The sequence below is a fragment of the Mycteria americana genome, chromosome 3 (genome assembly GCF_035582795.1).
Source record: "Mycteria americana isolate JAX WOST 10 ecotype Jacksonville Zoo and Gardens chromosome 3, USCA_MyAme_1.0, whole genome shotgun sequence".
In the NCBI taxonomy this organism is placed as follows: domain Eukaryota; kingdom Metazoa; phylum Chordata; class Aves; order Ciconiiformes; family Ciconiidae; genus Mycteria; species Mycteria americana.
Genome location: NC_134367.1, coordinates 33,891,943 through 33,919,303, shown reverse-complemented (window position 1 = coordinate 33,919,303; position 27,361 = coordinate 33,891,943). Strand labels below are relative to the sequence as shown.

General features: G+C 36.4%; 1 protein-coding gene across 9 annotated transcripts in view; it reads right to left on the bottom strand.

The window, feature by feature from the left end:
* FAM135A (family with sequence similarity 135 member A) overlaps positions 1-27,361 on the bottom strand; it is a 94,505-nt gene that overhangs the window by 27,092 nt on the left and 40,052 nt on the right. For 5 of the 9 annotated variants that reach the window (XR_012775151.1, XM_075498164.1, XM_075498163.1 and 2 more), the window contains 12 exons: positions 26,361-26,440; positions 22,025-22,164; positions 21,838-21,908; positions 21,336-21,509; positions 18,589-18,715; positions 18,074-18,227; positions 15,509-15,586; positions 13,244-13,293; positions 11,337-11,492; positions 4,880-4,953; positions 4,421-4,575; positions 1,859-4,175 (listed from right to left, as the gene is read on the bottom strand). Coding sequence is in view for 6 of the 9 variants with exons in the window: in XM_075498163.1 (XP_075354278.1) it covers positions 1,859-4,175; positions 4,421-4,575; positions 4,880-4,953; positions 11,337-11,492; positions 13,244-13,293; positions 15,509-15,586; positions 18,074-18,227; positions 18,589-18,715; positions 21,336-21,509; positions 21,838-21,908; positions 22,025-22,164; positions 26,361-26,440 (3,576 nt within the window). In the remaining 3 variants the exon portion in view is untranslated. Of the gene's footprint in view, positions 1-1,858; positions 4,176-4,420; positions 4,596-4,879; positions 4,954-11,336; positions 11,493-13,243; positions 13,294-15,508; positions 15,587-18,073; positions 18,228-18,588; positions 18,716-21,335; positions 21,510-21,837; positions 21,909-22,024; positions 22,165-26,360; positions 26,441-27,361 lie in introns of those variants that run through there. The other 4 variants (XM_075498162.1, XR_012775152.1, XR_012775153.1 and 1 more) reach the window with 4 other exon arrangements.

Sequence of the window (27,361 nt, the reverse complement as noted above, 5' to 3'; positions counted from 1 at the left end):
TAACAAAATACCCTCTACTCTCCTCTCCTTTGAACATCTCTGCAAACTCTGAAGTATTTCTGAAACCACTCAAGATTCTGGGTTAGGTTTGGTCTTGAGCAAGCAACAGCTTTGTTTAAATGCAGTAACAAAATTACAAGAATTATAACCAATCCAAAGTCAAGGTAAAGATTTCCACTGACTTTTGATACTTCTTGCCAAACTTAAAACCTATTTCCTAGGTCAGCAGAGAGCTGGAGCAGTGCTGTAATTGCTCACCAGAAAGTCCCTCTGGTAGGCTGAATAACTGATACTTGCTTCAGAAGCAGCCAGATCCAGACCTCTGATCTTTTAGATATTATATGAAGGCACACACTAAACAGTTTCTAATAGCTGAGCTCCCCACATACCAGGAGTTCCTTGTGTTCCTCCCTTTCTTCCCCTTCCCTCATTTTTTTGCGTATGACCTTCCTACCTAATTAATTGCGTATCAGTTTCCCTGCAGCACTTCAAGCCTTATGCTTCCTTATGCTTCTTTCCCTCCTTAATCCGTCTGTTCTGCGTGATCCCTCACAGCGTCATGCTGTATCCCATCCTCTTCCGCCTGCTCACTGTTTTCCTCCCATTCTACTTTTTGTTCTCCATTTTCCCAGCTTTATCTTTAGCTCATTCCTCACTAACTGGCAAGAGCAATCCTCAGTGAAGCCAGCCTGAACAGAAACCACTGCAGGCACTGGTCTGACCATTCCATAGCAGTTACTCAGGTTGTACTCAGGGCATGTTTTCTGAACTGAATGTACGAAGGCTGGTTCTCTATGGAGCAGATCATGTCCTCTGCAATCCCAGTTATCCCACAGTCTGGGACACTGCCTTCCCCAAGGCCAAGTCCTTGATCTTACTCCGAGTTCCCTCTTTCTTTTATTATTACAGAACACCCTAACTAATCTCTGCTTTTCATCCCTCCCATTCCATGCCAGTACCCGCTCTCTAGTATTGCAGATGTTACTTTTCTGTCCACTTCTAACTTGTTTTCCTCCACCACTGCTCAATCCTTCCTCCTGTTCTCAGCTGCTTACCACCAACTATCTGGTCTTTTATCTCCTCTGCCTGCTTAGCATTCTCCTTGTTTCTACCTCTCTTGTAAGCTTTCTTCTTTCCGATAGCAACGTTTTACTTCCAATACAACACACTAAGCTGCTGCTTCCCAGGTTCAGGGGGTTAGCAGCAGGGGGTTATCAGGGAAACTCCTATGTTAACAGGAAGAGGAGATGCAATCTGGGATCCCTGACGCTCCTCTAAATTTGGCTTTCCTGGTATCCAAATTGCAGTGTAATTTAGAGCATTACGGTCTCTGAGGTATTACATTTTGGATATTTGAAGTTAAGACTGAAAAATAAGGCCGTCACCTTGGCTAGCATTGCACATTTGCTTCACTTAACTAATCAGATGGACAACCAGTTACAGAATGCTTTTGTTTTTATGTTTTTAAACTCAAAGTATATTTTTCTATGCTTGCTATTTTAACAGCTTCCATTTCATAAAACACCATTTTTATGCTCAGTAGCCATTATGACATCACTTTTCAGCTGAATGACTATTTTTTTAAAAAGGAACATATTAGCGAAACAAAAAAAAAATCGTGTTTTGCTTGAAGTTTGTCAAACCGCATGAAATTACAAGATAACTGACAGAAGGAACTCAGTGCTAACACACTTTCTGTCTGAACATCTAAAACGTGATGTTACTTGAGTGTGCAGAATCCATAAGCCACAGTCCTCGGGGCACTCTGGAGCCTAACCACACTTCTTTTCCCCTTCTATACTATATTAACATAATTTCTAAAAGTAAAAAAAAACTTTGTTTTAAAACAATCACTTACGCTAACATTTGAGGTTTTGGGGAGCTTTCATACCAGGAAACAGATGAAGCTGAGCTGCAGGATATGCTGCCTGGCTGTTGCGTAATTGCATCAGATTTATTTCTTGAAGAACAGATGACATTGCAAGGAGAGTCTCTCAGAGAAGAAGGAAAGGACAGACAACCAGGAGTACAGACAGGAGGCACAGTCATTCTGTCTCGCAGATGCCCACTATCAATCCTTTCAGATCTCAGGGCCCTCTCTTCTGCTGAACCATGATGCTGGTCAGCACTGGAAGCTCCATCTAATATACTATAGTCCGTTTCTTCATAATACCCGTTTTCAATCATTTCTTGATCCTCCTCTTCTTCCTCGTCTTGTTGGGAAGAGCAAATAATTTGTTTTTCATATGTTTCCTTTTGAGGGCTAACAGGATTGCTGTTGTCCATAGGCCAAATATCTGAAATATCTGTGCTGCTTCGAGAGCCAAAATAGTTTTCAACAAGCCCTTGCTTTACCATGTCAGTACTACTGGTTGGAGAAGGATTATCGGTACCAGTTTCACTTCTAGCTACTGACAGTTCTTCAGTTGTCTCCTTTAGTTCTAAAGGCTCATTATGTTTTCCTTCATTCGTTTTTTCAACCTCATACACTGCATTTACAGATGAAGAACCTGAAACCACAGATGGCTCACCCATACAGGTAATTTCCAAATGCAATTTAACTGTTTCTTCTGTAGTGTTAAGATGCCTTTCAAGGTCCTGAGAGTCCTTGCAGGTTGTGCCAAGGTCTGACTGTGGGCTGTAACTTTTCACATCAGTAGACGTATCCTCATCTGAAACAACTAAGTGTAAAAGATCTTTTGTTCCTGAGAGCGAGGAATGTGTAGACACAGTTCTGTTATCCGAGTGCCCTGAAAATACAACACACTGTTGCTGCAAATTGGTGTTTGATTTTTTACTGTCATCACATTTTGGCAAGTCAATTGCTCCAAGATCCAATACCGTTTTACTGTCACTTAGCTGGCATTCAGGTACAATAGAGATCTTTGAATTCTCATCAGGTGACAGCTCATCATCATCTGAAGGTAGGGAATTTATGGATGTCAGGGATGACTGTATTTCACTTACAGCGCTGGTACTCTCAGTGCAATGGCTTTCTATTGCGTTTTTTATAGCACAGTCCGGTTTTAGTAAAAGCTGAGGAAATACTCTCTCACCATTGTATGCACTTTGCCCTTGAACATTTTCAAAAACCTGATCAGGGTTGGGGTGCGTTGCAAAAGAACTTGGTTCACTTTCTACACCTGAATCTGAAAACCTAGAAGAGGCATATGTCACACTAACATCTGGTAATTTAGTCAAGTCTCCACTTGCAGAAAGTTGACTTTCTTTTGTAGAAAGAGTAGGCTGATTACTTTTCATTTTTGTCAAGATGTCACTGGTATGTCGGAAGTTTCTTTCGTGGACATCTTCCTTTTCAAGCACTGGTTCCTGTTCTCCTGAATTCAATTTATTTCCAGATTCTGAAGACTGAGTATTAGGTGTCTGCAAATTCTCTCCTTGCACTCCATCTTGTGGAAACTCAGCCCATGATCCAATGTGAACAGTTACTTTCTCCCCTTCATAGGGATTCTTATTACTTGGTTTGACCTCAATTGTCCTGACTCCTGAGGAAGCTGGTTGACCTCCATGACAACCTTCAAGTGTACCTCTGGGTTGTAGAGCACTATCTGCTTGTATAGTTCCAGAACCTGTCTGGGGGACAGTAAGCCTACCAAAAATAGCCACATTTTCACAGTGCACAGGGCTACCCGGACCTGGTTGGACACCTTCAATCTTGGCAGTCTTTTCCTCAGTTCCAGATGGCAAAAATGGAAGTTCTCTTTGATTTATTTCCCTGGTGCAGGTCTTTGTATCACAAGGAAATCCACTTAATGTAGGGTCCAGCCCTTCATTAGTATTGTATGAAGGCCTGCCTTCTGAGCTTCTAGAAGCGTCTTCCAGTGCTGCACTTTTCAAACATTTGTAGCCTACTAAGACCACAGAGTCCTTAGAGTTCTGTTTCACAATTTTTTTTGTGTTTTCAGGTTTCATTGTTTTCATGAGCTTAGTAACCTTAACTTTTGATTTATTTGCATCTTCATTTTTCCCTTTCAAAGTTTTTGTTAGCGCCTTTTCACTTTCTGAATGCCAAAGGTTGGAGGCACCTGCAGGTCGTATTTTCAGTTCCGGGCTAGTAAAACCAGCTACAAAACCTTCTTCAGCTTCAAATTTATCCAGTTTATTGGACTCTGACCTTGGAAGACTCTGAACTACCAACCAGGGTACATCCAGATCTTTCACCAAAAAAAAGCCGGGGGGGAAAGAAGAAAAAGGATTGTTTACAACAAGATTATGCAGATAACTGAAGCTATAAAACACTAGTAATTATAGAACTTTACACATCCTCAAAACTCAAACATTTCCTAGCAAATAATGTACTCCTTTAAAGCCAGCAAGAAATGTAAAGAAAAATACTCAGGTTTTACATAATTTTTGCTCATTTCTTCAAAAAGAAAACTGCACTGTGAAGTGTGTTTACCTTCAGTAATTGAATCTAAATATCGATCTTCAAAGATTATAGGCAAGGAGTTCATATCTCCATCTAGTTCACTGCATTCAATAGGGAGGGGTGGAAGAGAACTGCAGAAGGAAGTGTTTTTGATAGCCGCACACATCTGTAGATGACTTTGAGCACTGAAAAAAAGGAAGTGGTCCTACATGAAAAAAACAGAACTATTTATTTTTACATTAACAGAAATCAGCAGTTTAATTCACTTTAGTAGAAGCTTTTCTACTAATGAGTTATCTAATAGCTTTAATAGTTATTTAATAACTTCTTATATAACTTTCATTAAAAACCTTCAAAATCTATATTTAGAACAAGTTTCTCTTGAACTTGTTATGTAAGCATTTTTGCAAGACAGTACTTCTACACAACATAAGCTACAGAATGACAGTACTACATGCTACATACTGTGCACTTCAAAAGGCTACTCACTGTAGTTCTTGATAGGCAAGGGCAGCTTGCCTAGGATGCTCAAGACAAAAGAATGCTTCAGCAAATCTGCGCACCTGCAAGATCCAAATAAAGTTAGAACTTATTTTATATTACATACAATTTTTGAAAATCCACCAGCATTCCTACCCAGCAATGTTATTAACTTGCATGTATTATACAGACAGTTACTTTTTTTAAAATGTTCACTCTGAGTGGGAGGGAAGAGGATGCCACAGACAAGACTAGCATCTGAAATGAGAATTTTAATTTGTGCACTGGATGACTGAGGGAAATTGTATTAGATTCAACTGCCTGCTGAAAACTTGATTACCAAGAAATCAATTGTCCAAATCAGGCTCACCCAAAACAATAACGCACAAAAATATTAAGAGAAATTTCAGTGAGAAGAAATGGCATGACTGTTTGATGGAACTTCTGAATGTGCTTGAGGATTACCTTCAGAAGCAGAAACCCATTAGATACTCTACAGCCTCAAAATACAGAGAAGTATGTGTTTCAAACTTTCCATGAATACTCTCTACCCCACAGTAAACTACTGTGCAAAAAAATCTTTTGTTTGTAAAGATTTCAGTGCTAATGACAAAGACATAACAAAATGTATGCTAATTACAAGCATTGTATTCAAGACTTAGTTGTATGCCTGAAGTCAATAAATGATGCAATACTAAAATGGCATTTTATAACATAGAGAAGCATATTTTTTATCATCAAATACAGAGTGTGGAAATAGAGTGTGAATTATACAGCAGTTTACTACAAATAAAAACATAATCAATGTATTGAAAATGCAGTATGTAGAAACCCCAAAGTTAAGGTTTTGCAAGATGAGATCTCATGTTTCCAATATTACATAAAAATATTCATTCAATCTAGATGCATTTTCAGAACTTTTATTTTTGCAACTGTCCAATTACCTGCATCAAAAAAATGCAATTCAATGCAGTATGACAGTATCTTGTTTGTTGTAACAAGACATACAAAAAAGACAGCATGCTGTACAGTGGCTGTTGGGCTTGCGCATTAACTTGGACATAAACATCAATTTGTTTATATCAATTAAAACAAAATTTCTATCCCACTTAGAGAACCACATATGTAGCTAGTCTACTTAGTCAATTATTTATTTACCAACCACTTCCTGGCCCCCTACTCCTTTATTTCCTCAATATACTCTGGGTCTTCCTCTTCAGTCACCTAACTTCCCAAACAGACTGTGAGAGTTTGCAGTGTATCTGGGGGAGCAGGCATCAGACCTAGTTCAGTTCCCTCAGCTCTTTCACTTCACTCACAGTTGCGGCCAGCATCCGTGTCCACCCTGAGCGTAGACATGGCACTACGAAAATCCTGTGCATTAACTGGCAAACATCAGACTTTCAGGACCACACTAACTTCAGAGATAAGGACTTGCAGGGGAGTTAGTTTTCCCTCCTGATACACTGCCCAGTATACTTTTAGAGAGTACCATTTGAATGAACTTTTATGTTCTGTAGCTTCTACTCTTTCCTCTTTCTTCTTTTAATAAAATAAAAACTGGAAAAAAATTGCTCCAAGGTGCTTAAGAAAAAAACCCAACCCCAAACCACAAATATGAAACCCCCAATCTTTAAGCTGCACTTGAAGCTGAAAGTCCTGTTCTAGCCTCCCAGAATTCAATTTACTGTATTATATGAAATTAATCTCAGTGATAACACCATCTGTGAATAGCCATGGAAAATGTCTTGAAGTAAAAAGAAAACACTAAATTCAATACCTTCTTGTAAATGCAACTTCCACTCTCAGCAGTGACCAGAAACACACACACGTGCACAAGATGTATCTGCTCTCCTTCAGAAATTGTTAGGAGTTTATGCATACACACGTGGGATTAGAATCGGTGTTCCTAAGTATTCCCCTGCACTTCCCCAGCTGGCTTTTCTAAACAGACATCTACCTTCCAAATGGATGGTTTTGTTAGAGCTAATCCCCAACTTTTCCCCCAGAAAGGGAGCAGACCATTATACAATAGACTTAGAGACAATTTTACTGGTTAAAAAACTAGATTTTAGAGCAACTGATTGCAAACACTGGACTGGTTATCATTCTAAACCAAGCAATTTAAAAATTAATTAAAGATCCTAATCAATCATGTAATAGGAAATAAAATAACAGCAGCAATATTGCCCGATTCGTAGATGTCTGTGGTTCAAGCCAGGAAAAGAGCATAAAGCTGTTTCCCAGGAGGCAAGCAAGGTGGTTTTGATGTTAGATGCGAGCAATCACTTTACCACATAAAGTAACTGGAGTTACATGGATCTTTAGAATTCTGCCACTATCTTAAACAGAAAAGGAAGGCTTTTTTTTGTTTGCAGTAAATCCCATTTGTAATTGTTTAAGTAATTCCAGTGCTTTTGAAGAAAATCTGATTACCAGCTCCAGACAGCTCTTAGTATAATAGCAATGGTATAAAACTAGTTGAAAGCAAGCTCCAGAAGCCTACATAAATCAATATTAAGGAGAGAAAAAAAATCCAAACCAACAGTAGTTTATTATATTTAATCAGTGCTTAACTTATGGAAGGACTGAGGCATTTGCTAGGATGCTGTTAAACAGGCTCTGCAGAACCAGAACGACTACCAGCTGGTGCTAGTGACTCAAGCACTAGTGACTTGGGCCAACTCCGCAATGGTTTTGCAGGAGGAAACTGTATCGCTACTCCTAGTTCCTACAGACTTCCCAAAACTACGTTTTTTGTGGTCCTCCCAGTGTAAACAGAAGAGGAGGAAAAATCGGATGGAAAAACTGCTGTGGAAAATATATTGAGTCCCTGCATGTTTATGAGCAGCAGTCTGAGATCTTAGTTCTTAGTATTTTAGGACTAATAAAACGGAAATAAATAATTTTGGAAGAGCACGTTCAGACCTACCAGAAGATGTCACTATGGAACAAAGAGGTGAACTAGTTCAGTGTGCAAATTTTTTGTAATATAAAAATAACATACTCTAAGCAGTTTTTTCAATAAAACGTGGTTGTAAACCTTATCCGTGTGATAGTGCAGTTGATGGATGTTCTAGTATACCTGCAGTGTTCCTGATTTTTTTTTATGTAGTGCTTAATAGTCAAATTATTTGAAAATAGTTAAGTATTTAAATACTCAAGTAAAATAAGAAAAAATAAGTAAAATGATTAAAATAGTAACTTTAAATACTTAAAATATATTATTTCATTATAACCTTATTTTCTAACAACACTTCATCAGAAATACCTGTTCTCTAAGCATCTGTGCAAAGAGGGTGAAAGTTATTTGACCAAATACAGATGACAGGCATTTCTAGGGCATATTTTAATACAAATATCTAAACCAGTCAGATGAATAAAAACATAAAAACATAAGCATTCATTCATCTTAGATTAATACTAAACTTTCCCAGGGAGAAAATTCCTGTGGAGGGTATAGTCTGTAAATATTCCAAGATAAAAAGGTAAAACTAAGAGATTTAGCATCCAGTAGAGAACACAACAGAGTATTGATATCCAAAATAACAGGCATTATTTAGAAGGATAGAATTTTGTATAGTACAAAAATCTTATTCCGGAAAGGACAGATACTCTCTGAAGAGGAGAATTAGTAGGTCATCTCTCAAATCTCAACTAAATTCAGTAACCAGAAAGCCCGCATCATTTGACATGTGCAAATAACGCCTCTAGTGAAACATCATCATCGCATGTTTCCCAAAAGAAGTTTATACAAACCCTCAGAATATAAATTCTCCAGAGATTATTAATACAAATTACAAATATTATACTAAGCACTGCAAAACAAGATCCAAAATCAACAAGGAAACATGTTCTTAAAAATGTCAAGGCTCAAATTTACCATCTCTGTTTAATTTAAAGGTTTACTGAATTTAGGGATTGCTGGCTCCTGCTCTACTGCCACGTGGGAAGCCCAGTGAAGCTACGTCTTTTTACATATATTTTAATTACATATATTGGCAAAATATTCACACAAGCTCTTCACATTTTGGAGTACAGAAAACAAGCATCACATTTGCGAATTACTGCTTGTAAAATTAAGTAACAACACATTGCTGGTTCTCTGTAAGTTGGCTCAGGTAGAATTTCCTTCTCGATGGCATATTATTCAAATTTTACAGTCAGCCTGCTTGCTCTTCACTGTCAGGCTCTAAATAAAAAGGTAAGTTTAAGATTACCCATGTTGTGCATCTCTTTTTCAGTCTTTGATGTTTGGGTAGATAATGCAGTATCCAGTAACTGCGGAACTCAATAAGAAATAGCAATTAGCCACTTCTTAAAAAAATAAAATAAGCTCAACTTTTTGAGTCATAAGAAGGATCACCTCTGAGCTCAACTTAGAAAGCTCATAAGTTTCAGAGACTTGGTGTCCCTCACTAGCAAGCTACAATGAGCACTACATAAGACTCTTCATCCCCACACCACTATGCTGCAAGTGTGGCTTCATACCTCCAGAAAATATTTCTACAGCTTTTATTAAAGAATAATTTGCCTTTTTCTTATTAAAAAAGGCAAAAATTAACTATGATGTGGTGCTTGAAACAAGTTTGTTTATGCGTAGTGACAGATAATAAAACAAGTGGGCTTAACAGCAACTGGAAAGGGAAAAATTGCAGGCCTGAGATCAAATGATTCTTTTTTTAAAGAAAAAAAAAAAAAAGAAGGGAGGAAGGGAACTCCTATTCAAATTTTGTGAAAACTGGAAAGCATCACAGAAATACTTTTAATATGCACAATATCTCAATTTGCATAGTACAATTAACTACTTCAACTTATATTCCCTAAAATAACTGCAGCAAAATTCAGTAGTTAAGGTATTTGAGAGCTAGAGAGAATGACTTTCAGAGATTTTAAAACAAACCACATTTAAGAAGCTAAATACATAATCATTAGCAGTATCTTTTCTTTTTTTTTTTTTTAAACATTGGAGCAGTAAAAATAAAAGTATTAATACTTCTTTTGGTTTTATTAAATATATACTTGTACAAACACTAACATAGCAGCAGTTGAATGCAAGTGCAGGTTAAGTGAAACAGTATTCTTGTTTCATACCTTCCATTAGTTAACTTGAAGGATTCCAGAATTTATACAAAAAGCACAGAAAGGTAAGCAAGATTCATAGCTAGCCAGTAAAATGCTCACACTTTCCTACGGCTAGCACGTCTAACAAATAAGCCTCGCACTCTTTCTGAAAGATTCCATTTATTCTTCAGAATAGGCTATTTCCACAACCATGATTCCCTCGTTAAATGATATGATTTATCAAGTTTGTACATAAGACCACAGTCCAAGTATCCTTGATAATCATTTTCCCGTCCAGAACCAAAACAGAAAGGGTTTTGATGCAAGTGACAGAAATGCTGGTGAGACAAACCAAATCTCTGAAAAGTAAAGTTTTAAAATACTTTGGTTTGGATTGTGGCTATTACAAAGCACTGATAATGTGTATTCTCATTAACCAGACCTTCTAACAAGCTCTCTGCAAATGGTTGTACAAGAAGCGCCTCCAGATAATCTCTTTAAAGTGACCTATTCTATAATGTGTGTGAGACAAATACACAGATTGTCATGTCAGACAGTAAAGATGCCAGGCCAGCTGACCATCAAGCTGTGTGTTTGATGAGTAGGGGTGGTGGGTGTCATTGTTTAATGAATCTTACTCTCTGGAAACTTCAAAATGCTAGGTTTCTTCAAATCCACGGGCACAAAAGATGGGAAGGAAAAATATATTTATTAGAAAGTGAGGGTAATGCTTTAGTTCATATTTGAAAATATTTCACTATGGGAACCAGCATTGCGGTGGTTTTGCGTGTAGAAAGCCCACAGCAATTGTACATACACATATACAGATCAACTGTGTGTGTAGGTACTCACTATGTATATTTTTTTATACATATACACACATACTCACATGGCAGATCATTTCCAATACATCTCTTCTTTTTTAAAACCCACTTAAGAGAGTTTTCAAAGCTTATGAATGTTACAAATTCTTAATTCAGAAGGAAAGTACACTTTGTTTTATGATGTAAGCAGGCAGCCTAAATGCAGTAGGAAAGTAAAATGCAGGGTGGGCACTAGGCATGGCTCCTGCAGAAAAATACATCATTCTGCACAAATACATCTTATTCCACAGACTGCAATTTTCCTTCTGAACTGCATTTCTTATTCAAAAGATCAATGAATTAGTTGGTTCATAAACATAAATAATGTATTTTATGTATTGTATCCCAAGAATAAGCTTTAACAACATGATACACAAGCTAACGAATGCAATACAACAGCTCCCTTTATGATTCCAACTAATCTCCCCAAAAAACCTAGAAAAATTAGAATCAGGAGTCTCATTGTGAAACACATTTCCGTAACAACCTAGTAAGAGTATGAACATACCAGAGTTCCTAAAGCCAGAGTCAATACTTACTCTTAACGTGTGATGCTCTTGTGCTAGCAATGCTGTGACCTCCTCTTGTAAGGTAATGACCTCCAGAAATTGCCCCCAGAGAGCCATTAGAAGTGAGCAAAGCTGAGCAAGATTCATATTTATAAGTTCTGCCAATTCATCAGGATTTTCCATTTTCTGAAGTTAAGAAAACATACTTACATGATTAACAGATGAGACCATAATGTACAGATAAGAATCAAAAAAGTGTACTTTATCGTAGTGAGAATTTTAATTTAAAAAGTAATGTTCAAATGAGAACTGTTTTGTCTAAGTACCAGAATTGAATTAATCTGTGTTACAACACTAACAGATTAGGTTATGTTGCTTTAAATATTATCCAGTTGGCTTTCAGAATTAGGACTCCTGACCTTAAATTAAAGCAACAATTCCATTTATGGCAACCATAACTGAGTTGCAACTGTTGTATCTTCTAACATGCAAAATACAGTGACTGAAAGGAACAGGAATCAGCAATCAGAAAACAGAAAATCGATACTTGCTATGTTAGTCCAAATTTGATATAATTTTAAGAATTTAATAAAGACATCTCCATTTCAAAATAGTCACAACTCACAATAACATTTATATACTGCTATGTATCTACATACACTTTAAACATGCTCAGGAACCAGTGTTACAGTATAGGCTTCCTAGAACCAGACAAATTCAGTGTGAAACAAGTTTTTCTTTCTTAACAATGTACTGTAATCCTATGATATAGTTCCATGCCAGTCAATTGTAGACTACCAGGCTTATGTTCCCTGCCATTTTAGAAAAAAATATAGTTTTTCATAAACTCACTGCAGGCACATAAGGCACTGAGGCAAAGGGTTTAAAAAGTAAAGATAGCAAAGACCCAACTCCAGCAATATTAAAGAGCACGTAGAAAAAATGATTGCAAATACTGAAACACCAGCTTAGCAGGCAAGCGTGGAAGTAAGAGGAGAGAGAATTTTGATGAGAACTGCACAAAAGAACAGAAAGGAGAAAAAGGAAAAAATATAAACATACTTTAGCAAGCTAAGGGAGAAACTACTGAAACAAAATATCATAGGTAATGAAAGAATTTACAGAAGCTATGTAAATGTAAAAAAACTTTTAACATATAAAGTAAGATCATTAGTTGCCCACAGAGAGCTAACTGTGCTGGTTTTGCCTCCAGTTATACAAATTATATCCTTTTAAAGCCAGTATTACATTTCCTTGCAGTCATACTACTACTACAGTAATCAAACATTCTTCAAAAGCTGGGCAGATGGCCCACTCAGCAGCAAAGCATGGAAAATCTTTCAAAAAAGTTTTAAAAACTGTGCTTTAAACTTCACTGTGATAAGGAAATTAGCTACTCAGCTGGGGCTAGTTCTGACTAAGGAGAGAGTTGGGGAGACAAATCTAAGTAATCTGAAGTAGACAGTGATTCCTTGAGAATGTAGGGAAAACAGGAGAAGGAGACAGCATCAGGACAAGTCCTTGCAGATGAGGGGATGGCTTGGAGAATCTGCTTTTGTGCAACTTACTACTACTGCTTGATCTTCTATAATTGTTATTTCATATCATCAAACCCAAAGAATTCAAATTATAAATTCAGAAAATTCAAAATGGGATTTCAATACAAGTAATCCGCCTTCCTATAATCTTCAGTTTTGTAGTATACAAAAGTTACCATGGCTGCTACTGACACGCCAAGCCACCAGATCCATAGTTAAGTTTTGCAGTCAGTTGAGCAATTTCCCTTTGAATGAGGAGCAGTTGAAGTAAGTGTTGGCAAAAACCATACAGGATGTTATTACTGAAACAAACAGTTTATTCCCAAAAAGCATATGAAACCAGCATACCCTACTTTTATAGTTATTTCACTTATTTAATAAATGAAAAAAAAATTGTACCTTTACTTCTTCACACAATTCTGTAAGACGAACTTCTACATCTATGTTTTCTGGAAAGATGAGAGGACATATCCATGAAAAATGTACTTTCCAAGTTGCGGAGTAAAAGCAATTATCTCACAAAACAATTTTAAAATGTAAAAAGAAAAGAGCCCCATCAAATAAAACTTGAAGCTATATTAAGTACCACGATCAACTTTAAATCGAGTAAATTATAGACTCCCATTAAAATAATTTCTTACTAATTTCTGAGACTGAGGACAGAACACAATTAATAAAAAAACGGTTTGCAACTGAGTATCATGATCACTTGTCATGATACCTTGTCAAGGATACTGATTTTGCATTCAAAATTATACTTGAAAATACTGTAATTTAGATGATACAATTTGCAGATTATCCACTAAGAGCTGCTCAACTATTCAGCAGCAATGTCATCATTCACAACCGAGGTAATACAACTCCTCTTTTACCTCCGATTTTCCAGAGATATATTATTTCAATACCATTTTTCTACAGGTATATTATCTACCTGCTTTTCAAGCTACATGAATATAAATACAGTACTTTAATTGTCTGAGGAATTATATTTTAGTCAAACTGTGCGTTAATTGATCTTTCTCTCAATAGCTCAATGTTAAGAGCAAATCTATTTTCCATGGTATGGTAGCTTAAACTGGATCTGAACCCTGAATGACTTATTTATAAAGAAAACAGATTTATTCCTTCATGTAAGATGTTTTTCCTTGTTAATCATTCCTACCCTACTAAAGGAAACCTGATCAATTAAATAATAATTCAGGACTATGTTTTGATTTCCTTCTACATCTGAGGCATCAGTAACAAGGGAACAATTTATAAACCCTAAAATTGTCTGTAACAAATATTTATGCTTAAATTCATTTTTGAAACACAGTATTAAGGAAAAAACCTGCAATGTTTCTTGAAAACATATACCAACAAAACATACCTTGAAACCCACAATAATAAATTTCGGATATGGATAATGGACATAGGTTTACAGAATGGCAACAGTGTGTTTACTCATCTTCAAATGATACCACCTAGATTTAGTAAGTATATACTGATTTTCAACTAATTGCATCCATTATACTTAGGTTTAAACTTAATGCCAAACAAATTAATTCACACAAAGTTCTGAGAAAATATGCAAATTACAGAAACACATGAAGTTCTCAGAAACAAGTTTAGAAATGTTTTTGAAAGAAACTACAGACACCTACATTAGCTAAACAGTACTTGATGATAATTATTCTGAAAATATATGAAAACAGTTTAAGATATGATACTACTTTTGGTGTGTCTGTGGCCAGACAAAATTTGTCATTAATGAAAAAATCAAATGGCTTACTTAGGAGACACAATACTGAATATTCATCTTGTTTGTCACACTGCAATTGAGAATAGGCTTTGAACAATATTTAAAACTCTGAAGTCTAAAATCATTATGGAAAATCCCAAACTACAATGTTATATTAAAAAAAAAAAAAAAGACAGAATAGAGACAATACAAGGCAAAAGGAAATGAAATATTAAAATTTTACAGCAGTAATGTTCACCCAGCAAATATCTGATGCAATTTTGCTGGCTCTGCTAAAAAATAGTTTTGTTTTCTTTCTAAAACAAAACCCAAATGCAGTTATAGATGATTAAGCTGGTGACCTACTATGAGACTGAACTGTTATTTTATTCTTTTCCCATCTCAAGCCTCCTTGTGCTTAAACAGCACTGTCGGCCTGATGCTGGACAAAAGACAAAGGGAGACACTCTCCAAAGGGAGAGCTGGCCATTTAGATATGGACAAATGCACCTTAAGCTTTGAGAATGTCTCGTGTAGTGTTTGGAAGAATCAAGCCTTGAGATACCAGAAGCAACTTGAAAGTTCTCTCAGGAACAAAAGGTATTAGTCTTTAATTATCTACAAAATTGAGACTGTGATGAATTAAATGAAACTATAATATAATATTTATAATATTTTATTTAAATGGTCACAACTCACTGAACTCTTCAGTAATTTTTGTTTAGTAAAATAGAACAACACTAAGCCAAACAGTAAAAATTTCTCATTTTATTATCTATATTCAGCCTAGAAATAAGTAGCTCAATTCTGCAGACTTCATCAGAGTTCAACATACGTTCACAATGGCTGAATAGTGAAGTAGTGTTCCTGTTTACAAAAGAATATAATATTTTATATTATTCATAAAAATCTGAGGGGTTATATCACCTGCTTTGGAAACATACCTAGGTAGGCGTCTCTCTGGGTTCGTGGATATTTTCTTCTGAGAAGGCGTTCATAAAGGACCTGCATGCTGGCCTTGGCTAGTTATAGGGATTGCACACACATCACTAGTTACTACACTCCTTTTTTCATCTGTGATTTATTATTTGCCTTAAAGTTAGTAAAAAAGCTTATTGCTAGCCTAGCAATTAGTGCAGTTAGATCAGTACATGAAAGCATATAATTTTAGTGTAGTTTCTAGGTTAGTTATCACTCATGATATACATTAAGCTAGCATTTTTTATTTCCTAAACCAAATAATACTTAAATGCTCCATTACAGTTATTGAGTCCAACAGTTGTCTGCACATGCTTCTGCAAAATCACTGTCTTGTGTTAAAATTATATGACAGAGCAATATCAAAGCAAACAGAAGAAACAAAATAAAAGAGATAATAATTTAATTTAAAACAAAAAAGTTACGATTCTGGGATTTAAACAGGACTTGAGATTCTCTTCTGCAAAGCCCATTTCAACTTCATACATAAAATCTCCACTATAAAACAGTTCATTTACTTTAAGAATTAAAAATAAATGCAAATGACAATTGTGTACTTTGTGAAGTCCAGAGAGCTTCAATTTCTTTATAGACATCACAGAAACACAGCTTTTTTTTTACTCTTGATGGATTTTAGAAAAATTAGCATTAATGGTAGGCATTAGTTATTTTTCATGAGCAAAAGGTGAGTAATAGTAGCATAATTAATATTTACGTTATTAGTCCTTTTTGTTATATCAATTGTCCCAATCAATGTATATACAAAATAACTGAAATAAATGAAAAAAAGATTTACAAATAAGAAAAGAAAGTAATTCTAGCAGAGACTTAAAAAATAACAAAAAAAACCCCCACGGGAAACAAACCGTCAGCAGAATATGTACAATGAATGTTAAATGTAAGTAGTAATAGTCTCTTCATATATTTATTTTGGGCATTTCTGTTCAAGCCTGCATTCCTAAAGGTAAGCTAACTTAGTCACAGAAATGACAAAAGGTCTGACTTAAGTTCCACTGAAGCTCATGAAAATGTTTTTGGTGACTTCAGTGAGGTTTGAAAGATACAACCCAACTCTGCAGCTCAATGGCTGGCTTTTTTCTATTCATATATATTTTGTAGGCGTGTTTTAGGGGAGTTGAAGATCGTATCTGAAAGATTTAAGTATCAAGATTTAGTTTAGGCCTGTGCTTACAACAATAGTGCCAACAGATTCTATTTGGGAAAAAGTACATTTTGTCCTTAAAAGGAAGACCAAGAGTTGAGTCATTCCTTTAATAGGGTGTTCCCCTCCATATCAAGATTAAGATAACTGACACAGAAATATTCTTTGCACCATAACTGTAGCAGTATTTTTTCTTCTATAAAGAAAAAGCCTCAGTTTCTGGTATTTTTCTATGCACAGATTTGTAATGCACTCCCTCCCTCAAAAAAAAAATTTTTCAAAAACTAGCTTTGTATTTTGTAATATACAAGTGAAACATTCTTTGTTTGAATCACTAATTGACCACATCACATTTTTAAAATAGTTTTCATATCTCAACTTCCAACCTTATTGTTTCATAGTGCTTAGTTTTCACATTGGTAAAATGAAACAATACAAAATCAATAAATGCTGCCTACAATCAATGTAAATTTCAAAGAACTATTTTTTGGATTTAAATATAACTTTACATGACTAAAAAGGTATATGCTTGATGAGGAAAAAGGCTAAATCATCCTTTATAATTCCAATGTATTTTCCTTTTTTACTTTCACCACTCTCCTAGTTCACAAGTTGAGGCTAGGCTCTCTAATATACCTGCATTCTACAGAAATGTAACATACATTTCCATACATTACATTTCATGTAATATTTTCACAGATACTTCTATCAAATGTAGTTACTAGAAGTCTTCATTGCCATAGAACTTAAATTTCTTTCTATGAGACTGTCCTGTAAGATTTTAGTTTTAACTTTATTAAAGAAATAGCTTTTCTGAAAGCATATTTTAACTACTCAGCTTTGTAGAAATAGTTCTTGTCTATTCAGATCTTTTCCTAAGGTTAACTAAGTCTGTTTAAAAAGTTACACTACAAATTGAGTCAGCAGCAATTTCTTCTTGTAGGTCTTTTTCCAGATAATTTTCCATTGTAATATTCTTCTCAAATCAAAGCTTACAGAGTTCAAATTTTTAGAGAAATATAGAATGTTTCCTTATAACAAACAACCAAACGCAGCATGCTACTTGGATTAAGAGTTTCTCTAACTTTCTCACCACTAAACACAGTGATTTGAAATAACAGGGCAAATCAAGACCAACAAGAAAAAATATATCTGCATAAATTCAGGCTGTTATCTCCTCATTTTATTAGTAACTTGACAGTACTTGTTTCTTTATTTTTTTTCTTGAGTTATTAAATTCCAGCTCAGTTTGAGCAAAAAGATTTTAGATATAAAAGATGTATGAAATTTATGCCAGTTCAGTCTAGAAGAGGGGTATTTTTAATAAACATCAACAGGAAAGTGATGCATTTTATTATATTCAACATACCCAGTTCAATTCGGTGAGAAGAGGGGAGCTCCTTTGTTATCATAATGAAATAGCTGTGTAACCCTTTGAAAGCAAGCAGCAAACTGGCACAAAGCGTATAGTGGAAATTATAGGCATGGCTGAGGAAAGACTCTGAAACGACAAAACTGCATCCCTAAAAAAAAAGATGAGGCACATATTAATTTTGTACAGTAAATGAAGTGTTAACAGAATAACAAGACAGATAAATAAATTGCCTACTTTCACAAACCTCATCCATATTTTTGTGATTTTCAATGGATTGTAATATCTTAAAAACAAGGTTAAACACTAAATATTGTAAGCTTTCCATCTGCGTGTTCCTGAAGCATGTAACATAGCCTTTTAGAACAACTATTCTCGTTTCCCGTATCACGTGGTACACCGCAGTAAGTCTAACGAAGTTCATTCTTTATCAAGTAATATTTCTACAGAAAAGATAAAATTGACACTGCCCAACAAAATAAAAATAAAATGTTATACTGATATATTCTTACATCTGCTGATAACTGTTTTGTGTAGTTATTGCCAAAGACCACACTTTCAAGAGAAGGAATCACAGAGTCCCTGTTCTGTGCTGGTGCATTCCTGTTCAACCATGTATTCTTCACTGGGCGAGGAAAACTGTAAAAAACACAAATACACTGATAATTTGAACATACTACGTGTCACAAATCTATCATAATTAAAACAAATTCTTGATTTTTCTTGAAAAGCAGTAGAAACAAGGACTCTCAGTAATATCCTGGAAGTTCCTAGCATGGTGGGCTACTGTTTTAAATCCCCTCAGGATGGCCCAGATACCTCTAGGTTAGTCTCTGGTGCTGTGCTAGGGGAGCAGTGCTTCTAAAGCAGTCTCAAAGCATATCTTGTCTAGTTGGAGAAATTTAAGAAATTATTACCCTCAACTGTTCTGTTGCCATCTCTCACCATGAAGGTCAACAGACTGTGCCAGGACATTGTGGAAGCTCTTCCTCATTATTTCCAATGCAAATCTCAACTAATTTAAGCAATATTCCTGAAAGTTTAAGCCATACAGATAAATTTTGAACTGTAACAGGTAAGAGGCATTCACTTTCTGCCAACCTTGCTGTGGGGACTTTACCTCCTAAAAGTGAAGCAGTAGCAAGCAGTTGGAAAGCTGTCACACAAACTGCCGTTGCTGTTCCTAAGGGATGCCTGACCTCTGCCTACTGAGGAGGAAAGCCCATCCTGAACCCCTGGAAGAACAGAACATCCTACAACAGTAGCCTCGTGAGGACACAGAGCTAGGAAAAATTAACGAAAAATGAATGAACGCAGAAAGTGGGGCCTTTTAGATAAGGGGCAGAAATAAGCAATGACAGGTTAATAAAAAGTGTAGATTGTACAGGACTCCGGGACTGTAGCCAAGTGGAAGTATCTCCTCTCCTTCAAGGACAGCATTAATATTGGTTGTTCGCAAGAGGAGGAGAACCTGGATGCTACTCTGGAAATGAAAACACTCAAAAAGTGACTCCCTAGGAAAGGAAGGGATGCCAATAATGTAAGCATGACCCGAACTGTCACCCCCAGGAAAGCCCAAAAGACGAAGGGGAGTGAAGTCTGCAATGTTCAGGTTTTTCAGAAAGAGGTGCTCCAGAAAAGCAAGCCGGATATGGATACAGCAATTATAGCGTATTTGCTAAGTATTACAATATGGGATAGCCCAGATGAGCTAAAACACTGCAAATTTGAAAGTTTCTTCCTCTCCCCACCCCAAACTGATTTAAAGGACAACTTGGATCCTTAAAATAATTTTATGGACACCAGTAACATTCTACTCTAAAGATAACCGAAGCAGCATGGAAGTTGCTGTTTTGTTGCAATATCTCCTTACACAAGCTGTATCAAGTTGAGGTTTAAAATTAAATAGCATTATTATATCATCACTTGAAAAGCCAGAAACAGAGGAAAAATTGTATGAAAAACATCAGATTTTCTGCAACCTTTAAAAAAGTCAGCAGGGACAAATACATTTCTGGCTGAAAATAGTAACGAAACCTGTTTTTCATTTTCTCACATTGAAGTGAAGTTCAACCCTACATCTAAGGATGAATATAGGGGAAACGCTTGAATTTCACTTGTGGTACGGTGTGACAACTTACACTTTACATACATGCTGCTACTTTAAGTGCGTTATTTTATCAGATGAAGTCTTCAACAACAATACTAGCTTAAGATAATTCCCACCTCCTCACTACTTGTTCCTCTCCCACATAATGCTGTGCCATCCTTTCAGATGTGCCAGTTCAGTTACTATATAACCAGCCTAAAACACATCACCAAAACAATCCAACTTGGAGGGGAAAAAAAGACAAAAAAGAAAAAAAGCCAGTTGAACCCTCCAAACCAGCACAGTCCTACTGCACAGAACAGCTGTCTAAAATACATAGAGACATAGATATCCATGATGTGAAGACAGGGACAAGCAGTGGGAATACCTTAAGTTAAAGGTTTGGACATTTATGGCACAGCCTGAACTTGAATATGAAGAAACTTGGGAGAAGTAGCATGGAGTATTTGAAGACCATGAAAGAAGGCAAAGATAGATATGCTAAAGAAAAAGCTGTGTAAAGAACACTTCATATGTGTGACTGACTGTATGGCCCTTTTTCACACTTACTCTTGAGCTAGAGAAGCAAGGTAAACAGAGATTGCAAAGGGTGACACAAGTCAATGAAATAAAAAGGCTTCAGTAAAAATTAGGCAAAAGCTTTTTTAAAGAGAGAGTAAAATTCTCCAGTTCCATTTACTTTAGAAAATCGTAAATGTATCATTTGCAGAAATCATTGCCATTACAGTAGTAACTGAAAACTGTGAAGATAGCTAACAGGAGATGCCCTATTTGTATTAATGGCACCTATTTCAGTCACTAACTAGAGTGAGCAGCAGATCTTCCCGATTAAGAAAATGGATAAATATTTATACACATAAATATACATGTATAAATACAGATATTTATACACTCCTCCTCTTCTCTGGTCCTGGGTATTATCTCTCTTCTACACTACATACTCTTACTTCTAAAAAAACAAACTCAAAATTTGTTCCAGGTAACTTTGTAAACAAGAAGTTTCTCATCCCTCTGGGCCCTGAATTCCAAAATCATCGTAAAGAAAACTGTATTAGCCATAGATTTAACTCCTTCTTAAGTATTCTATTTTTTTAACATTTCCATTTGGACACTCAATAGTTTATTTGCATTTTATTAACAAGAGTTTACCTTATCAATGGCTGATGCAGAGCAACCAAAGAAGCATGGACTATAACCGATATGACAGAAAGGTGGAAGTAATCAAACATAACATTGACATAATGATGAAGGCCCCGGTGTAAGTTAAAGTGCAACTTTAAAGTTCGGCTACTAATTGGCTGTAGTGTGCTCAGGTCATCTGGTCTAAAAAGAAATTAAAACAGAACAAAATACAATTAGAACGATCATATTTAAAGTGCAAGTTATTAATAACTGATACAGATAGCAATTTAATATAGGTCTATACTTTAGAATGCAATGACATCTCCCCCAGGAAAAAAAATATGAAAAAAAAAATCAGAATGAGACAAACCAGTTATGAAATCTTAACAGACTTCAGAGTCGGATTTCTTTTTTACCCTCATATATGTCTACTATGAACACACTACATCTATATATAATACAGATTTAATCAGTTTAAAAAGTTAACATATATTGTTGCTTTAATAAAATCTTCTATATTTAAACTTACGAATAGTCTGTATCCGTGAAGTGTAGATCTAATGTTAGCAGAAAATTCATTTCATTAAGAGACTCTTCAATCTAAAAAGAAATTGTAGAACCATGAAATCTTTTCAGGTCTCTTATTTATACTAATCCAAATTGTACATAATGAAGACTTAATTATCTGAATATAGTAAAGTTGCATGGCAGATTACCTTCCTCTCATCTAACAGCATTTTTATTTTGAAAATCATCACATCGTTCACAGAAACTTCCTCATTTTTGTAAAGAATCTGAAATGTTTTACTGCAAACTATATTGTCATGGATTGAAGCAGGAAAGGCAAGATCTGCACCTGAAAAGAGAAGCAAGTATTAATATAATTGGCCTAGAATCTGGAAACCCCCGAGCAGCTAATAAGTGGAACTATCATTCCTATCAGTTTCATGACCACTATTAAAGCTATGAGCAACAATATTAGCAGTTTCCATTTCAGTTAGCAGCTGCTGGAGTTTGAAGGAGTGCATTTTGTTTGAAAGAAATACTGTGTCAATATTTTTAATGTAATTTGCTTTTAATATAAGTTCTAGACTGAAGAATTTTTGCTTGGTTCCAAACTGGAGTAAGACATTCTAGGCAACAAAAATTCTAATAAAAATCCTGAAATCTGTCTTGTTTCATCCAGCATTCATGTTGATTTGCAAGGTTTAACCACACTGAGAACTCCTAATCACCTACAGATGAGGCAAAGAGGTTAAATGACATATACCACTCCACTGAATTAATCAAGAACAGAGATAGTTCGTTCTTTCCTTCCAGATCTTTGTGTACTACTCCAGCCAGATCAGTTCCAAGTGTATCACCTGAACCTTACATTTCTCATTCAATATGACACTTCTGCTTTCAAGTCCAGAGACTGCTCATCAAAAAGAGTTCAGAAAAGTGTGATAAATGGTTAAGGAATCCTTTGCCAAAAAAGGCTTAAAAGACTTGCAGAAGAAATGAGAAAGGGAATGGTTTAAAACAGTTACTGAGGAAGTATTTAGCAAGGGGTTATCACACAGGAAATATCGTGACGGACACTATCCTGTGAAACAACACATAAAAGAAGATGGAACTTGGAAGAACAAAAGTAACAGAAATATCGACACTTTCTTATTACTCCTCTACAAGCAGGCTCAATAACATTAACCACTTCCAGAACACAAAGTCCTAGAAATTGTGTAAATGGGAGTGCAAAACAGTTTTTTACATTATTTTGATTCTTCTTAATAAATTACTTCAAAGGAATCCAGCAAAAATAAAAAAAATCTGGAAAGTTTGCACTTTACAGGTTTGGGGTCTACAGGCCTCAGACAGAAAATCACTGCACCTGGCAAATATTCCCACTCTACAATCTTCATAACGTTTTAGTTCAACTTCCCTTCAGAAACTCGAAACAAGTAAAAATACTGGGTTTTGCTGTAAGTGCTTTCATACATATCATCAATTTAGGTGTCCTGGACAAAATGCTGACAAAGGCTGAATCATTAAAGAGTAACTCCCCTAGATATCATGCCACTTTCAGCTTATATCCATCCGTGTCATGTGTTACAGGTGAAGGGCAGAGCGGGTATGGTTTCACATGACACGTAATGTGATATAACCACACAGCATCAGCAAAAGGGATCTCCCACTTCAGTCTGATACAAAAGAAGTAACGGAGACACATGGCTGAGGTCCCACTTCCCATGCAGCGTCCAACTCCGAGTTACAGCCCTCAGTTCTGCTGACTTCAGTGTAACGTGAAACGGCACCCTCAGAAGTGAGAGAGGGGAGTCAAAGAGGAAAAGCTGATGCCAGGAACAGGCTGAGCTACATTTACGTGGGGAGCAAGGTCTCACAAATGTGAAGTCAAGGCAGAACTACTATTTTTTAAGTCAACTATGCAATGAGTGGCCAAGACTATTTCTAGGCTTCTATCCACACAAAAAGCCACCTCAGCTACTGAGGGGAAAAAATAGTGGGGAATTAATTTATTCTTGCATCGTAAAAATGGACATCTCATTCCTAATGTGCTTTTTTTTTTTTTCCTTCTTTTTTTTTCTCCCTGAAAACCAGCCATGAGTGCTGATAGAAGGAGGAATTCAGAACAGCCTCAAACCTGAAACAACCTCATACAGGTTAGAATTACATATGTTTTTCTTTTAACTTGCTAGAGCATGACTACATCTCCCTTCAAATTACAAGAATGCCAGGAGACCTTCACAAGGCTGGAGCTAAAGGCTGATACTTGCGGCTTGCCGTATCACATCTGTAATGACACTCATCCTGGGTCCTGAGCAATTCTAGTGAACTACTAAAGGACGTGGGAAATAGAAATGGAAAAAAAATGGATTTAAATTATCACGGGACCTCATGAAGAGCTGGGAAGGGCTGGGCAAGGGGTAGAAGGAGATGCAAAAGAACAGGAAGAAGGGAAAACTGAGACGGTACATTTGACTTGGGGAAATAAAAGGAAGAGATAGATCAAACAGTTTGTGGGAGAGGTGCAAACACACAACTAAGGTAAGAAAACTTGTGCAGGTGACTTGTGCAGAGGCTAGGGAGAGCTAGATGTAGGTAAAATGACTTGGACTTGAGTGGCAAAAACCGTGACACTGTCACAGGGAATAGGATTTAGAGCAGGTAAGTATGAGGAAGACAGACCAAGGGATAGGTAGAAAAGTATAGGAAGAAGTACCTGACCAACACAGGACATCATTCTCAAGAGTGAGACTTGTGGGCTCCTGTCCAGCCTCCTCTGGTCAACAAGCAACAGACATTTTCAGACAGTGGGTCAGCCCTCTTAGTGCTAGTCCACAGGTAGCATAATAGCAGTTATTTTCTACAAATAACAGCAGTCTCAGTCACTGGCATCAGCTATTCCACCACCTTGAGCAGGGCGGCAGTGAGTTAAAGCTACAGCATCCAGCTCTGCTAAATTAAGCAAGCAGCTGAAACAAATGGAAGGCAGAGGTCCTCAGCAAGACCGAGCACAATCATATCCACAAGAAGGACAAACTAACGCCCTTTCATTGACCAGCTTGTACCCTTCTCTCTACTTTGTTGTGGCACAAACATTATCAGTAACTACCTGATAAACCAAACTGAGACTGATCTAGAAAGGACCCCAGTTTTTGGGTTTGGAGGGGTTTGGCTTTTTGTGAAATGGCTGCTTGCCAGCTGAATGAGTTCCCCAGCTGAGCTCCTGGGCCAAATTAGACACTTGTGTCAACAGAGCACAGAGCAATACGAAGGCAAGAAGCAGTGGCCGGGGGAATAACGGGCTGATTTTTTTTTTTTTTGACAGCACCGCTGATCTAAACTCACATCAAATTGCAGTCTTAATGTTTACATCCTTTATGCCTAGTAATGCGAGACAAGGTAGCTAACACATACATCACAATTTCCTAAGAAGATTGCAGCTTTCTGAAAAAATAACAAAGGTCATTCTAAAATATACCATGAAGTGGAAAAACTTTTTTTTCAGTGATATTAAACATATCATTAAGTGACACTATTAAAAAAGTATTGTTTACTAAAGGATCAGTTTAGCAGAGCTAAATTCCCTAAACCATGCTAAACTTTGCCATTGAAGTGGAATAGTCTTGGTTCGTAAGATTTATTTATTTATTTCATACAAATCCAAGAAATATTCAGGAAGCATGACTAAAATTCCATATCTACATTATTGGTCTACTCAGAGTTACTTTTAAAATAGCCTCAAAAATCCAGGTTTCAGTAATGTTGAATCACAATTTGTCAGACTATTGCAGGTTTTTCTTCCTTGCAATTCCAAGAATTCCACCTGAGATTTGCAAACTTAATTCATTTTTTTGCTTTTCACATTTTTACAGCATGCTGAGGTGTGGTCTTCACAGAATTAGGAGAGCACTAACAGGTTCCTCCAGGTTCAGTTTACCTGGACAAAGAAACCGAAAGCGAGTGCCAAGCTAAAAAAAAGAAAAAAAGATGAGGGAGTGGGTAATACTGTTCAGGAGGTTAAATCAATTTTCAGCTTTGCCACCAGACAGCAAGAGAGCAAGTTTCAGTAAAAAATGGGCTTAGCAATCTGTATAAGAGTCTGTATCTGAAGTTCTCCACTACTTTGAGGGTATCTACTTAAATGAGATATGCCCTTGGTCATCTTAGTCTGAGTCATGGAGAAGACTGAGCAGATCAGTGGAAAAAACAGAAGACACTAATATAAAGGAAACACCATGTTTTGCTACCAGCAAAGGGAATTAACAGAGGAAAAACAGTAACACAAATTCTGTAATAAACTTTTAAGTCTCATTGCTAAGAACAAGCTAGTTTTTCAGCAGGTCATCATGAAACAACTTACATTTGTATTGCGTTAATAACAACAAAATTAAAAACACTTTTATATTACTCATAACAATGTAAGACAAAAAGCACGCTTTTGTCTTATTTAGTTATTTAGTAAATTACCTCATTTTGTCTTATTTAGTAAAAGACCTTTGTCTTATTTAGTAAATGACCTCATTTACTAAAAGTTTTTGCACTTACCAGTTGCATGTAACAAGCTAGCTTCTAATTTGTGTGGAATTCTTGGAGGAATTTTCATAGATGCACGAATCTGGTAAAAGCTAAAGCAAAAGACAGTGATTTGCAATACATGCAGTACAGTACATCTCATTTACCATATACAGATACATACAACGACAAAGGCAGGAATGGAAAGTGGGGAGGAGGAAGAGGGCAAGGAAGTCTATGAAGCTTAAAACTGTCTTAGTTTGACTCTTCATCCTGTTGGGTTTTTTTCTTAATCGTTAACCAGAGCAGCAGCCAAACATGTGAATAAAAGAAGGAAGCCTCAACACAGAGCTAGTCTTTCCATGCTGCACAGTGTTGGGGCAAATATTTATAGAGATACATGGTAAACTACACTGGAGAAGTGATATGAATGAAAAGTCAGGATTGTCAGCTACACTACAGCTATCTCAGAAGGATCTACCGTGTAGCACATCTACAGGACTGCTATAGCCAGTTCTGCCACTGAAGGAGCTATTTGTGAAAATGCAACACGTCTCCGCCGCCTCCGCACCCCAGGATCCCCAGAATACACACCAGACACTCTTCTACATTGCTTGTGGCCACCAGATTATTAAAAAGTGCAAATAAAGGGTCACACTAGGCAAAATATGACAGTACTTTCAGCGTTAAGACATAGTACTATTGCCTTTATGCCATCATAGGCAGGAACTTCAGGCTGAAATCCTAAAATTAAAAAAACAACACAAAAGTCTTTGTTTTCTGGGTCTCTGCCCCCATCTTTAACCAGTTTTTAATCCTATTCAGCTCCATACTGTTTCCAGCTTTTATTTTCATCTATGAAATCCCTAATTGTCACCCATACTCATTTTATGGAAGTCTTTACATGACACAAGCACCCATAAATATACTGAGATGACATGTTCTCTCCATCTCATCCCATTTCAGAGCATTTATTTTTGTCTGAAGGCGTTCACTTCAGCTCCTCAGTGAGCTGACGTGACCTACCACACAGC